The sequence below is a fragment of the Nelumbo nucifera genome, chromosome 6, assembly GCF_055504915.1.
Source record: "Nelumbo nucifera cultivar China Antique chromosome 6, China Antique-T2T, whole genome shotgun sequence".
NCBI lineage: Eukaryota > Viridiplantae > Streptophyta > Magnoliopsida > Proteales > Nelumbonaceae > Nelumbo > Nelumbo nucifera.
In genome coordinates, this window is record NC_142654.1 from 58,892,336 (window position 1) to 58,904,501 (window position 12,166).

The 12,166-nt window shown below is 37.6% G+C and overlaps 1 protein-coding gene across 1 annotated transcript; it reads right to left on the reverse strand.

Annotated features, from left to right (window-relative positions):
* Window positions 1-343: 343 nt before the first annotated feature.
* Window positions 344-2,712, reverse strand: LOC104601936 (Homeodomain-like superfamily protein). The gene is made up of 5 exons (XM_010265445.3): window positions 2,406-2,712; window positions 2,053-2,291; window positions 1,568-1,961; window positions 1,102-1,178; window positions 344-992 (listed from the first exon to the last, which is right to left on the reverse strand). Exons 1-5 carry the CDS (start codon window positions 2,617-2,619, stop codon window positions 708-710), a joined length of 1,209 nt encoding a protein of 402 aa, XP_010263747.1. The 5' UTR covers window positions 2,620-2,712; the 3' UTR covers window positions 344-707.
* Between the last annotated feature and the right edge of the window lie 9,454 nt (window positions 2,713-12,166).

Sequence of the window (12,166 nt, forward strand, 5' to 3'; positions counted from 1 at the left end):
AAAAGCAATTGCATAATCCAAAAACTGGTGTATCCTTAGACAATAAACTGAGAATGAAATGGTGGATTTAGAGAATATTTTTCAAGTAAAATGACATTTCCCATCCAATCAAGAGGAAAACAGAAAAACAAAGATGTATCAAGACCAACCAAGGATTGGAATTGAGGACAAGGTCATGCTAGAAATGGCCAAAACAAGACTCCAGCTAAAGCAGATTTTTCTGGACCAGACAAACTCCACACATTAAACACAACTATCCAACTGCATGCAGAATTTTTTGGCCAATCAATCTCCACATACTAGAACTGAACTTTCTAGGAAAATAATGCTGCTCTGTATGATCTTGGAAAAGTTTTTTCTGTTTCTTTCCTGCACAATGGTATTACATGAACCTCCTCATACTGACCAAAACCGAGAAAGGAACAAGGAGAAACAAAATTAATTTTTTTTGGTGGTTGTAACAAAACTAAATTAAAACAAAAAGGGAAAACAAAACAAAATTTCTACAACCTATGTTTGTAAAACCTGCAAAATTTCATAACCTCTCTTTTCTCTCTCTTTACGTCACTCCTCCCCCCGTCTCTCTCTCTCTCTCCTCTGTGTCCCTCTAAAGAGGGTCCTTAATTCTGTATGTTGTATTATTTGTTTTGTTCATGATCTAATTCCCCATGAATGGTAATTATCTGCAAAATTCATGGTGAATGTCTCTATACATCGTCTTCGCCTGATTTATGAAGGTGGCCTTTCCAACTGTAGCTTTCTGATCTTCTATCCTCATCATCTTCCATGCTGTCACCACCTGTAGTGGAGATACCTCCAGCAGTCCCTGCTAACTGAAGAGGCCCTTGGGGAGAGCCAGACTGCGAAGCGCTGCTTGGCTTGGAGGAGGCTCCAAACTGATCTTGGGGCATCCATAGTCCTCCCAAAACAACAACTGATTGATTTGCAGGGGATGAGGCGGCAGGAAGTCTTCGGGTGTGAAGCCGGTATTTCTGAAACAACAGGATATTTACATAAGATTACCCCATGAAGGAAAATTAAACCAAAAAGGATAAAATAAGGAACAAAAGAAAAATATTGAGATTGAGATTCAAGACCCACCTGCAAATGGCTCTTCACTTCGTCGTTCGTGAGGCCATCGACCTTCATCAATTCCCGAATCTGCTTCGGTGTAGCCACTGCAACAAAAGTTTAAAAGACAATCAGATAATTGAAAAGAGGAAAGCCAAGTAGCCATTCTACAGACATTTTTCTTCTTAGTTTTTTTTTTTTTTTTTTTTGTCAGAACATTTTTTTAATTGATGTAGCTCGAATGAAGAAAAAGAAAATGTGATGCAGCATGACTGTCACTAATTTCCATTTCTCACTGATTCATTCAATAGCTACAAGGCTACAACTCCTAACCAAAGTAATTTAAAATTTCTTATTTTGGAAAGAGTTAAAAAGAAAGGAAGAAATCTATAATTGCTTAAATCATCTTTTTTTTTTCTGCAAATTAATTCTCCAGTAGTTATTGTTCATGGGTTTCATGTTAATAAAATTCTTATTTTTAGTTTTAAATGATAACCTTGAGATCCTCCGAGCTGTTGTAGGGCACTCACGAAACGACGATGTAACTCTGGGGACCAACATCTCCTTTGCTTCCTCGAAGTTTGTTGTTGCTGTTGCTGCGTGGCCGTTTGTAAATTCGATTGAGGTTTAGTAGACGGGGAAGCAAAAGCTCTGTTACCTAGACTGTTCTTCGAATTCAGACAACTGGGGTTCGGTTCATGTCTGGGAGTTTTAATTCCAGGGGTAAAAAGAGAGAGTGCGGGTACTGGCAAAACCTCTTTATCTTCCTTCAACGGCGTTGTCGGGAAACCAGTATATCCTTTGAACGGCATAAATGCTCCTCCCCGGCTCCTATACTTACAGGACTGAAATGGGTTCTCAGGTACAGAGTGATCCTCTGGTTCAGTTACCTGCCATTAGATTACATATGTCCATTTGAACCAAATTCCCAAACTCACCGAAGAAAAGTTTATTTTAAATAAAAAAGAAATCCACTATCACCTCTTTCCCATCTACTACTGATTTTTGATTCCTATCGTAACTGGTGTCCTGGTTAGAATAACCACTACTGCTCCATAATTGCGCAGAACTCATCCAATTTTTCTTGTCTCTGCTCTCTTTTTCCTTTTTCGCTCTTACATCTTCGTCGGAATTTCTCTTTAACGGAATGAATTCTTCCATCACAGGTCGAACATTCGATGTCGTACACTGCATTCCTTCCTCCTTCAATGATACAATAGCTGCAGCAGAAATTAAACAAGAAAGGAATCATATAAAATCGTCTGAAATTAAAAACCCGTAACCCAAAATAAACGAAACAAGACAACGAGAGTCACAAAAGAAAATAAACCGACCATCGTTAAGAAGAAGCATGCAGAGAGGAAGTTCGCGTTTGAAAGCCTCGATCTTCTTCATTTCTTCTTCTAACCTCTTAACGTAGTCATCAAGCTTCGACGACCTCTGGGAAATATCTCCGATTGTCGAGAGCTCCCTCAGAAAACCACTAATAGTCTGGGGGACATATGTCGGCTTAAAATCCAAGCTCAGTTCCGGCGAAGTCGAACCCATTTTGGTGTCTCTCGCTCTCCCACTCAGATCTCTCCGTTTTTTCTCTAACCGAGGCCAGATTATACGAGAAATGGAGAGGGTTGGAGAGAGAAGGATTTATACACAGTGATTGGATGCCCAAAAACCGGAATCCGGGGATAAAAAAAAAGGTGGTTTTGGAAACCCAGAATAGAGGATTAAAATACGAAGATTCGGTTGCAACGCCGGTTTTCGACAACCCAAACAAAACTCACTTTCGGGTCGTCGCGTATCCGATTCACTCGCTCTCGCTGGACGCGGTTTTCGTCGACTCGTCGGTAAACCGCTGGCATATGTCTCACCTGAGTCGGAATCTCCGGCATCCGTACTTTCGGCGGAATATAAATATTTTACGTTTTAATAATCCAATTAATTAATATGTTATTATTTTTTTGTAGCTTTTGGGATTTTGTTATTCTCTGCTCGCAAAGATTCTTCGGAGTTCGGAGTAGGTAAGCTGAAGGTATCCAGTGGGTTTGTAATTCTTCTCTCTTCGACTTCGAGTAATGCTAAGCCGGTCCCAGGGACCATCATTTCTGGTCGGTCCTTAGCATCTACACCATTCACAACATGCATTGGGTTTCACATGCCGCAAAACACGGATTCCTATGCATGTTTGAATGACTAAGATGTTAGGACCCGCCAAAGATTGATGTTCCGGAGACCGGTTTAGTATTTTTTCATTTTTTTTTCTTTTCGCATTTCATGAAAAGATTTTAAAAGAAAAAAGAAAATATGGTACTCTTCCCAAACTGCCCTTGCTATCCTAAAGTATTACCCGAAATGTAATTCAATATTTTAGAGTGGGTTCCCTAATCCCTGTTTGGCTTTTGCCTTTTGGGTTACTATCAATCTACCAACATAGGATTTGGTATGTTTTGAGTTCATATTAAGCAAATTCAAGTGTCAAATTGACTGACTTCAACTTTAACCTAATCCCAACCTTCTAGGTCTAGGGCATTATCTCTTCTACTTCATTTTTTTTGTAATTGATGAAAGTTAATTTCATGTCATTAGAAATGAGACATTGCTCTATTAAACAACCACATGTCTAAGGGAATGTTTGGATTATAATCGGAATTAAAATTAAAATCCATCAAAATTGAAAACAGAATGGTCTATTCTCGGTCTATTTGGCTCTGGAATGGGATTAATTGCCAAGAAAGGGGTGGGTGGGGGAGAGAAAATGTCATTCCACCAAAAGTGAGAATAAGATTCCAATTCTATCCAATTAAACAATTTTCATTCTGATTTCAGACCCTTACTTCTTCAAACCAAACGGACCCTAAATAAAATAAAAAGGAAATCCACCATCTGTTAGGTATAACTAAATTATCCCAATTATACATAAGCAAATTTCGAGTGAAATTCAAAAAATAATTTACAAATTCACAGGTGAGATGGATAAAAAGTGAGAGGGCAAGCGTGTGAGAAAAAGAAGGGGGGGAACCTGATGACAGCAAGAGGCTGAATTTGTAATTTGATAGGGGGTATTCATGTCAAATAGGAGAAAAGGGGTTGTGGGCTTTTGGGCCATCTCTTTCTTTAATAATTGACGATAGATGTATTGGATGGGAGTGGCATAGGACATATAAGTTGGTCTCTCTCTCTCTCTATCTTCTCTCGCCCTTTCAGGGCTCCGAAGAGGAATGCCTCGTGCCGTCGTGCTTAATAAAACGTCCTGTCCACACCACAAGTCCCACCTCTCCACTTCCTGCCGGATTCCAACACATGTCATCAATGCATCTCACGGCAAAGAGGTGAGATTCTCTCGTCCTTTTTAAGCGCTGCCTGCCTCATTTTTATTTTCATTTTTATATTTTTATCAAAGAATCGCCACTTCCAGAACTCAATGACTCATTATCTAAAAGTTATAAGAAGGCCGACGAAATCCCCACGATAACGTCCCTAACTTATTGGTATCTGGATCTGCTCCTCACACAGGGCGCTTCACACTGACTTTACATGTATATGTCACCATACATTAGGAATATCTCTCTTAAATGACAAACAAGTGGGAAAATGTTATCGATGCATGGTGGAATGTGCCTGTGAAGTCGATGTAAGGCGCCCTGCGTAAGGAGCAGATTCCACCGATCTCGTCTCTAACGTTTTAATTTCTAAAATACCACTCTCATCCTTTCCACTATTTTTTTTTTAATTTCAATTAAATCACCAAGGATTTTGTAACAAAAATTACGGTTTCCGAGAAATACTCATGTACCCTTTGATTTTTCAAACCTATTAAAAATATCCTGAAATTTTGGAAATTCGTTTTCATTATGTACTGCCATTAAATTGGATAAAATGATTCTTTTTGAACTTAATTATTCTTCAAATTTTCAAAATATGTCTTCATTTAAATAAAGGATAAATTGCTGAAACCTCCTTAAAGTTTTTGGTTGTCAGTTGAAACCTCTCATAAAGTTTGATAATTGCAACCAACTCCCTTAAACTTTCCGACATAATTACAAATTAACCCCTTTATGAAAATCATCTAAAAGGGGGTATGAAAATGTCCAAAATACCCATGCAATTATTTTTGACCAAAACGTTTATTTTCCAAATTTTCTCTTCATATGAATCACTGGCCAAACCCTTCTATTCCCTTTTCTAGAGTTGATTAAATTTCCAAATTTACCATTTATATCAATTGCTCAAAGGTAAAGCTGCAACTTTAAATTTTCTCTCTATTTACTTTTTTTCTTTTTGATGTTTATAAAGTTTGTATTGTTTTTCTATAGATACCAGCTTCGGTAGTAACTACAATACTCAATGGGTGTTTTGGATGTTTTTGTGCCTCTTGTTGTAGGATTTTAAGAGAGGGGGTCTACTTGCAACTAGGGCTGGAAACAAGTCAAGTTTTTTCACAAGCTCGACTCGTCAAAAGCTCAATTTGACTTGGTTTAAACCAAGCTTCGGTTAAGCTTAAGCCCAATACATAAGTTCCTTTGCTAAAACTTTTATTATATGTATAATACATATATACTATTTTTATTTTTTATGTATAATAATAAATAATTTTATAATTTTTAAGTTTTTTATATATGAAATAAAAAACAATTTTTATATGTATAATTTTAACTTTTTATATATAGGAAGCATGGCTTAGAGTCAAGCTCAAGCAAAACTCGAACTTTTTTTGAGTCAAGCCAAATTCAAGCTCAAGTCTCTAGCTCGAATCGAGTTCAACCATTTCAACGATCCGAATTCAAATAACTAGGCATTTAGCAATTTATCCTTAAACAAAAGTCGATACTACAAGTCCCGCCTTTTCATTGAAATGCCTTTCCCCCCAATAGTTGCTATCACTCTAATAATCTCCACATAAATGATAAAACCCCTATAATGATTTTCTCAATTTCTCAGTTTCAGATTGTAACTAAGAGAGGGATAAAGACAAGAACTCAAAAACTTCAAGTTCTAGACCACAATAAAACCAAAATGTCTGTTTGAAACATACAAACATCGAATTGACAAAACAATGCAATGGGCTTCATGATTTATGCACAATTGCAATGGGCTCAAAAACAATGTAAGAGCATTTGCAGTGGAAATGTAATTAAGGTTTAGTTTGGAAGTGGTACATATTTGTATTTATACTCTTTTCAAAAAGGATGAATTTAAATGCATAATATACATGAGAGGATGTACGGAGAGAGGAAGAAGAGTTGGGTTTCGTTGCAATGCTTCATGGCACTCATCTCAAGAAAATGATTATATATCATATTTTATTGTAGGTTTCATTGCAATTGAGGCTTCATTTGTGTTCGGGTTGTCTCAACTGGTCGAAGTTGTCACGTGGATGTTGTTGTGCTTTGGGCACAATCAATCTTTTCGGAGAAGTATGGACAGGCCTAATGCATATTTTTTATTTCCACTATAGAGCTATAAACATTCAAAATGGCAACAACCCACACTCTATGCATCAATGTCCGCGAGTGAATTGGCATCATTTCGAGCTGGCACCTACCCCAATACTCTGTGCCTATAGATAAAATTATAGAAGAGAGAAAATAAAAAATAAAAGAATTGTTGTATTGCTTGACCTGTCGACTAGGCTGAAATGGGTACATTATATATACACAAAGATCAAAGAATAAAATAAAGAAACTAAGAATAGAATAGGCAGTTGCCTATGTACAAAGATTTCTAATTAATTATTCTTTCTAATTTAGTGGTTTTCAAATCTGTGTGAGAGCCTTCATTGGTAACTGGAGGAGATCTAAAATTGGTAGCTGCTAAAGATCCTTTATTAGCAGCTGCTATTCTGGATTGAGAGAGCCTCCATTGGTAACTGCTAATCTTATGGAGTTACCTTCTGGAGAGCTTTCCTCAATACACTCCCTCAAGCGAAACGGGGTGGGAAGCACATGAAGCTTGGATCGGAGAAAATCAAACTGAACTGGAGCAAGAGGTTTGGTAAAGATATCGATCAACTGATCATCAGTAGAGATATATCGAACATCCATATTTTTACGGAGATTATGATCACGCAAAAAATGAAAGTTCACTTCGATGTGCTTGGTATGAGTGTGAAACACCGGATGCGCTACTAGGTACGTGGCACCAATATTATCAGAGTAAAGAATATGCGGAATAGACTAATGAACACCTAAATCCCGTAGTAGGGACTGAAGCCATAGCAATTCTGTTGTGAAGTTAGCTAATGAAAGAAATTCGGCTTCAGTGCTAGAACGGGCAATGGTGGGTTGTTTCTTCGCAATCCAGGAGATTAAATGAGACCCAAGAAAAATACCATAACCGCTAGTAAACCGGTGGCCATCAAGGCAATCGACCCAATCAACATCTGAAAAAGCAACTGAATACCTTGGAGAATTAGATGCAAAAAATAGTCCATACTCAATTGTGCCTTTGAGATAACGCAGAATACGTTTCACTGCCATCCAATGATCATTTGTCGGGTTCTGAAGGAATTGGCAAGCTTTGTTCACCGTAAATGCCACATCTGGACATGTAAGTGTAACATACTGTAGGGCCCCGATAATGGTGCGATACTGAGTAGGATTAGGGAGCGGGTCTCCCTAAAATTTAGACAATCTAGATGTGGGAGCCATAGGTGTGGTCAAGGGTTTAGAGCCTGCCAAATTAGTTTTCTGTAGGAAATCCAAAATGTAACACCACTGAGAAAGAAACAGTCAAGTCATGTCACGATGAGCTTATACTCCAAGAAAATAGTGTAGAATCCGAGATCCTTAAGAGAGAAACTCCGAGACAAATCCAAAATGAGTTGAGCAACATGAATAGTAGAAGAACCAGTAACAATAATATCATCAACATAAACCAAAATATATAGAGAAATATTATTTTTGGTGTAGATGAAGAGAGAGGGATCACATTGAGAGCTTCTGAAGCCAAGATCAATGAAGTCTGCTATTGAGTCGAGAGAACCGAACCTAAGGGGCTTGACAAAGACCATAGAGAGCTTTTTTAAGCTTGCAAACATAATCTGGATGTGTTTGGTCCTCAAAACCCCATGGCTGTTTCATATAAATATTTTCTTGAATAAATCCATTCAAAAAGGCATTATGAATATCTAATTACTTAATGTCCCACCCTTGTGAGGTGGCCAAAGATAAAACCATACGAACAATGGCTAGCTTAACAATGAGGTTGAAAGTATCAGTGAAGTCGACACTAGGAACTTGAGAGAAACCCTGAGCTACTAGTTTGTCTTTGTATCGTTCCACAGAACCATAAGGTTTTCTCTTAATTTTTTACACCCATTTAGAGCCAACAACATTCATGGAAGAGTCATATGGAACAAGCTGCCACATACCATTTTGTATGAGAGCAGGAAATTCAGATGCCATAGTAGTGCGCCAGTGTGTAGACTTGGGTGCCTGAGAGTAGGAAGTTGGTTCTGCATCATTTGGACTACCATCAGCAAGTAGCCCTTCAGGTAAGGGATACCTTGTAACAGTCTGTGCATGATGGGAACTCATGGAACGAGTAGTCATAGAATGTGTCCGTACAACATGTGTGGTGTTGAGAATATCTTGAATCAATTGCGTTCTCTGTCGTCGCTGAGCTGTTTGATTATCATCATGAGACAAAGACTCATTAGTATCAGTGGAAGATGAACTTGCAGTTATACCATCTTCAAGAGACGGAGAGTCATGAGAGGAGATATCATTCTCCCGCGCATCAGTGACTGAAGGAACAGGTAGCAGGGTAATTAGTGCCAAATTTAGAGGTTCAGAAAAATTTCTTTCTTGAGAGAGTCCCGGAAACTGTTTCTCATCAAAAACCGCATGTCTTGCAAAAATTTCTTGTAAAGTAATTGGATTATAGCACTTGTACCATTTATGAGAGGAAATATATCCAACAAAAATGCATCTAACAGATCTATAGTCCATCGTGTGCTTGTTATATGGCCGAATGAAAGGATAGCAGACAACCAAAACTTCGTAATATAGAATAATCAGGTTTTCGACCAAACAATTTTTCATATGGAGAGAGATTAGCAAGTGTTGGAGTAGGCAATCAGTTAATGAGAAACACTGCAGTTTGTACTACTTCGACTCAAAAGGATTTGGGGAGAGAGGAGGACGCCAGTAGAGAGAGAGTGAACTCAATAATATGCTCGTGTTTCCTTTCAGCATTTTTATTCTGCTCATGAGTATGAGGATAACTTACCCTGTGTGAAATTCCTTCACTATCCAATAAGGGGGATAATTTTCGAAACTCTCCTCCCCAATCACTTTGAAACATCTTAATTTTAGAGGAAAGTAGATTCTCAGCATGTCTCTTAAATTTAACAAAAGCATCAAACACATCTGATTTCCTTTCAAGTGGATAAATCCAAGAAAACTTTGAATATGCATCCATAAACAAAACATAATATTTATATCCTTTTGTAGACAAAACCGTGGCATGTCCCCACACATCTGAATAAATTAACTTTAGAAGCTGAGAGACATTACTAGAAGAAATAGGCAAATTTAAATGATGTGCTTTGCCTAATTGGCAAGCCTCACAAACAAATTGATCATTTACATGTCCTGAGTAAGGTAAACCAAATTTAGAAATTACTAATTTAACTATTTTCAATGATGCATGTCCTAAGCGATGATGCCAATCCTGGAAAGAGGCTCTTTCTCCAACAAGTGCTTCAGCTGTTTTTTCTCTGTCATCAATAGCTCCTGGGAACTACTAGAGTCCATCTCTACTGGGTCCTCTGAGTAAAATTCTCCCCATACGAGCCTTCAATAAAAAGAAATCTGGGTGAAATTCAAATACTAAATTATTATCTCTTGTAAATTTGCTAACAAAGATCAAATTCTTCGTTAAGGTAGGAACATGATAAATATTTTTCAGATTAAACTGATAATGATCATAATTTAATGAAGAAGAACCAATACTCTTAATTGTCAAACCTTCACCATTACCAACTTTCACTTGGTCCGTACCAAAAAATTTAGACTTGTTTTGTAAGTTATCAGCATCTGGAGTCATGTGATGAGTTGCTCCACTATTAGGGTACCAAGCAGGACCGAAATTAGTTGTTGAGCCATTGTAGGAAGACCTACCAATATGAAATGCAGTCACAGGATTTGGAAAAGTATGGTTATGTTCCCCTTGGTATAAGAGGTCGTACCATTTGTAGCACGTGTGTGCATCGTGGCTAGGTTTGTTACATACCTAGCAAATAATTGTATTGCCTCTATCTCGACCATGTCCTCGTCCAGACTAATTGCCACACCCCCTGCCCTTGTTGTGACCATAGTTTCCTTTGTTATTCTGAAACTGAGAATTATTATTGTTATTTTTGCCATTATTATTGTTATTTGCAGCTATATTGCCATTGAGAGCTTCATTGGAAACATTATGCTGAACAAGACAAGATTCATGGATATACAGTAAACCAAGAACATCATTGATGCATAACTGATCAATATCAGTTCTATTAGTAATAGTAGTGATGAGAGGTTCATATTTGCTTTGTAGTCCAGATAGGACGTAAAGAACAAGGTCTTCCTTAGCTATTGGTTCAGAAACCGTAGACAAATTGTCTGCAATAGATTTTGCTTTCTGAACATACTCACTTATGGTTAGATTGCCTTTCTTAAGATTTTGTAGCTGCCGCCTTAGTTGTAGCACCCTAGATTGTGAGTGAGAAGAAAACGATCTTTCTAGGGCACTCCAAACTTCAGCTTCAGTAAACAGTCCAACAACTTGGGCTAATATGCCCTCTGTCAGAGATGTAACAAGCCAACTTAAAACAAGTTGGTCCAACTGTACCCATGAAGAATTGTTTGGGTTAAGAATTTTCTTACTGCCATCATTGGGATCTGGAATTTCCTCTGGTGGTGCCTTAGTCGAACCATCAATCAAGCCCATCAGTTTATAGGCCATGAGAACTGGTAGAAGTTGAGCCCTCCATAGAAGAAAATTTTCTCCATTTAGCTTGATGGTGAGATACGGAGAAATGTTGGGAATGGAGTTCGTGGCTACTGTAGTAGTCATGTTCTAAAAATCATAAGAGTTGGATCTCATAGATTCAAACGAATTAGCACTGTGAGATTCCATAGGCTCTGATACCAAGATAAAATTGTAGAAGAGAGAAAATAAAAAATAAAAGAAATGTTGTATTGCTTCACCTGTCGACTAGGATGAGATGGGTACGGTATATATACACAAAGATCAAAGAATAAAATAAATAAACTAAGAATAGAATAGGCAGTTGCCTATGTACATAGATTTGTAATTAATTCTGGCTAATTAATTATTCTTTCTAATTTAGTGGTTGCCAAATTTGTGTGAAAGTCTTCATTGGTAACTGGAGGAGATCTATCATTTGTAGCTACTAAAGATCCTTTATTAGTAGCTGCTATTCTGGACTGAGAGCCTCCATTGGTAACTGTCAGTCTTGTGGAGTTACCTTTTGGAGAGCTTTCCTTAATAAATTCTGACCCTGGGCTGAACCATCTTTCTCCCTAATCTTTTTGGGTTATGTCAGCGGGTCAGCATGCTACAATGGAGTTGGTAGATAATTAAGCCTGCAAATGAAAACCTTAGAGGAAGCATAATCTCTCACAGATAAAAACCTCTGTTGGAGAGAGAGGAGTCTCTTGAAGTCCTCAGTGGATAGTCTCTTCCCTAGAACCCTGCAAGTAGGCCTGTAATCGGATTAGATTCATCTAAATCCGAGTTGGATTCGATAAGATATTAGCTACATCTGATTCCCATTCGAAATTCGACTAGATTTGTGTATAGAGCATCCAAGTTTGAATCCGGTAGGATTTTTTGGATTTCAGATTTCATCCAACTTCGATGTTCATCCGATTGAACTCAGCACAAGAAAAAAAGAATAATATGTGCAAACTGCACACGACAATAACAAAAGCCTAGTTACAAATTTACAATAGGAAACTAATTTGTGCAAATAACAACAAAATAAGTAAACAAATTATCAAACAAAATAATCAAATAAAAAGAAAAAATAAGAATTAAGGAACTTGCCATGTTCGTTTAGTTGAGAAAATGAGAAGATTCAATGGTGGTA

Excerpts from the sequence above, each read along its gene's own strand:
- LOC104601936 (XM_010265445.3), bottom strand. The coding sequence starts at position 2,619 with ATGGGTTCGACTTCGCCGGAACTGAGCTTGGATTTTAAGCCGACATAT. Across the intron at positions 2,292-2,405 it reads CATGCTTCTTCTTAACGATG|CTATTGTATCATTGAAGGAG; the intron begins GTCGGTTTATTT and ends TTTCTGCTGCAG. Across the intron at positions 993-1,101 it reads AAGTGAAGAGCCATTTGCAG|AAATACCGGCTTCACACCCG; the intron begins GTGGGTCTTGAA and ends CTGTTGTTTCAG.